At 44.0% G+C, this 3,674-nt stretch overlaps 1 protein-coding gene across 1 annotated transcript in view; it reads right to left on the minus strand.

Moving 5' to 3' along the window:
* efna1b (ephrin-A1b) overlaps positions 1-3,419 on the minus strand; it is a 9,953-nt gene extending 6,534 nt beyond the window's left edge. The window contains exon 1 of the mRNA XM_010729848.3: positions 3,131-3,419. Coding sequence (XP_010728150.1) covers positions 3,131-3,228 — 98 coding nt within the window. The 5' untranslated portion in view covers positions 3,229-3,419. The remainder of the gene's footprint in view (positions 1-3,130) is intronic.
* Between the last annotated feature and the right edge of the window lie 255 nt (positions 3,420-3,674).

Consider the following 3,674-nt stretch of genomic DNA (forward strand, 5'->3'; position numbering starts at 1 on the left):
GTAAAGGACGGGGGAGGGGTGGGGGGTTTAAGGGGGTGGTGACATCAACCCCCTTCACCCCGAACTCATCCTCCAGGCCACATGTACGTGTCAAGGCAGGCCCCTGGATGCCTTAATAACAGCAAAGACAGACAAAGCCAGACACAGACGGTGATAAACAGAATATTACATTACACCAAACTCCTGATAAAGATATTGGCACAGATAGCATGACAAATAAACCAGGGGTACTCTGGATGCATGAAAGCAGACAAATAACTCAGAGATAGTGGATATGAAGGAGGACATTGGAGTGCTCTGTTAATAACATCCACATCTGTGCAAAAAAAAAAAGAGATCTTGACTGTACTTGAATTTGGCAGTAGGGAGAAAAAAGAGAGATATAGATGGATCGGGGCCAGTGGCCAGCCTGGGAGGAGACCCAGCTGTTAAGGAGAGGGAAAGGAGTGAAGATGGGGAGAGGAAGAGACAGGTACAGTGAGAGAAACATACACATGTACACACACACCCACACATACACACACCAACACAGCTGACAGGGTTGAGTATAGTAACAGCAGGGAGGAATGTTGGCTGTAGCTAATATTAACATCCAAGTCCTCTCTCTTGCCCCCCAGTGTGTGTAAGTGTGAGTCACACATTTATCATGTCTCGGTAAGGCTGCCTACGGTAACGGCCACTCCTTATTTTACTCTAACGTTGGGGCAGGCACACACACACACACACACACACACATGCTAATCACGTCCACAACACAAACAAAATCACTTCCCGTTAAAAGCTTGTAAAGGGCAGCACGAGTTCAAAACCCTCTTTCTCTCTTACACACAAACACGCACGCACACACAATTGACACAGGCAGAGACACGTAGTAAAAAAAACAAGACCAAACCGGACTGAGAAAAACATCTCTCTCCACCTGTCGTGTAGGAAAACTACACACACACACTGAGAGTATCAAATCCAATAAGGACTTTAAGTCTGATTAAGCCATTAAATCACATTGACAAGCTGGTGATAAACACACTCATACATACATACATTATATTTAGAGAAACACACACACACACACACACACACCTAAGCTGCTGCCAGTGTCCTTCACATCTCTCTACTACCAAACACGAATTGGCAGATTGCTGCCATCTGGTCACTGTCCTCCACCTAAGACAAATCACTGCTCCTCACAATCAGACCAAGAATCAATTAGCATCAATTAACCGCGGCCTGTTGCCGTCAAAGCCCACTGATGGATCAATGTAATCCTCCGAACAGGTGACAGATTGATCACAAGGGACAGTACAGGGGCAGGTGGGCTTTTAGTCAAAGCTGGATACAGAAGAGAGATGATGGAAAGAGAGAAAGAAGTGTGTGTGTGAGAGAGAGAGAGGGGGAGTCCGAGAATGGGGGATTATAGAGGAGTAGACTGTAAAATGTGACACAAATTGTAATACATGTGTGCATGTGGAGGTCATATGGTTTCACTCTGGCTTTAAGCCTTTACCCTCCTGATATTTTCTGTCGCTGACTTTCTGAAAAAAACACTATTTCCCTCTTCAGTGTGTGTTTGACATGACAGACTGAGAAACCGGTCTCGGTTGACACAGTAAGAAAAGCAGAATGGCCACATTTTTGTGATGTGTTGTTGTGATGTGTGATCTTTATTGCTGTCTGTGTCGGGATCTATGTTTAGCAATCCAGCATGAAGAGAGATTAGTGTTATGATTTTTCTTCTGGTTATACAACCCCCATTCGACAGCAGCAGATATAAGATCTATTAGACTATTAGCCCATCCTGTTCTTTCTCTTTTTGTGTCCCCCTTTATCTTTACCAGTCTTTTCTTATTTGGACTAATACTTAGAGCTCCTGTTTCCTCCTTTATCCACCCCAAAAAGACTCTGGTTTTACATTTCTCTCTGTATAGTTGCCTTTCCTTTCAGTTCCTCCCCTTCTGTCTGTGGTGACTCAGGTGTAAAACTCAGGTGGGTCAAACCCAGGTCGTTGAGTCACACATGGACTAACCCATGACACAAACACTGCTCATGACTTTCCATTAGAGTCCTCATCCAATTATCAGGACAATTGTTTTGCTTGTTGCAAGGCTCTTTTTTTAGCCCCGCGTCTATTGTCATTCTTAAAGGGGCAATTAGAGAGCCAGTAATGTAATCAAGACAAGACTAAAAAGGCCATAATGGCTTTTGTCCTTGTTGCGGATTTTAATCGACCTATCTCGGCAGCAGAGAAGCAGAGAGCTGTCCTTCTGTTTCAGCTCGGTTATAAAATAATACTGTCTTTCAAGCGTCGGGATCACTCGCTCCACGCTAAAAGCTCAATAAATCGCGCTGCGCTATTGCGCGTCTGTCAAGCTCAATCGATTCCACTGAGTGGTCGGATAGCATTACATTTCTGACCTCAAAACAAAATAATCAGCAATATGTTCCTCTCTCTCTCTGTCACAAACACACACACCATCACCCTCACAGTTTAACACACTGATGTGGTCTCTGTATAAAACTCCTCAGGAAATTAACATACTGATTCATTCTCATTTATAGACTTTCCATGACACACACACACACACGCCAAACACACACACAGGTGCAGACTCTACAGACAGCGTCAGTGGCCAAGTTCATACTTGTCAGTCTATTTTCTACTATTAGAGTATGTCTGTGTTGCGGTTAAATATAGTGGTGAATCTGTCCATCTGTCTGGGTACCCGCACACAATCTCCTCTGCTTTTACGCCCCTATGTTGCTCTAGTCAAACAGCCTGATCCCAATCCTGTTAAGCGAGTTTAAAAAGGTGAAACACCCATGCCAGACTTTAAACGCCACATGACCCCTTTAATTATCACGTGAATGAAAACAATTAGAATTAGTTGTAGCCAGTTTAAGAGCGTAGAGCAGCCTTGGGGCCTTAAGGACACATGAACAGTGAGTTTACATGTTTGAAAGCTGAAAATTACATCCACTCGCCTCTGGAGACATCAGAAAACTCATACAGTCACACTGAGGGAGCGGTGAATGATTGACCCTTCAAAAGTAATCACACATTAGACAACTTCTTACAGGCACACACGCACAAACACACAGCATGTTTCACACAAAATCACAGAGGAGCACTTACTTTGGGTTCGAGCTGTTCCAGTAGACGCTGTGTCTCTCCGCAGAGGCGAACCAAGCACCGATGCTCAGCGCCAAACACACTAAATACACCATATCCATAGCAGGTCTTCTCCACAGGAAGCTTACCGAGTTCAATTAGTAAGCGCTGATTTAAAGCTGTGTTGTCTGTTGTTGAAGATTTAAATGCGTAAATACGCGCACAGATTTTACGCACCCTAGTGTAGAGATGAAGGCAGTTTAAATGGACGCTGTTCACCAAACACTGTTGCAACTCCTGACTGATTTACAGACGCGCAACTTGTCTGTTTTGTCTGAGAGAGGCTCCGCCCCTCAAGGTGCCGCCAACCAATCGGAATAAGGTAATCTGAATAATCCGCCCACCGCAGCCACTGGAGACGCTCCCTCCAGATGGCCGCACTTTAGACCAAAAAACACAAAAACAACCTTACTAGAACTGTAATAACCATAACAAGGATAATAAATAAATATAAGTTAACCTGGAATATAAAAGTGATAAGATAAGATCAGGAGTAACAACAAACGTT

This window comes from Larimichthys crocea, chromosome XIII (genome assembly GCF_000972845.2).
Source record: "Larimichthys crocea isolate SSNF chromosome XIII, L_crocea_2.0, whole genome shotgun sequence".
Lineage (NCBI taxonomy): Eukaryota > Metazoa > Chordata > Actinopteri > Sciaenidae > Larimichthys > Larimichthys crocea.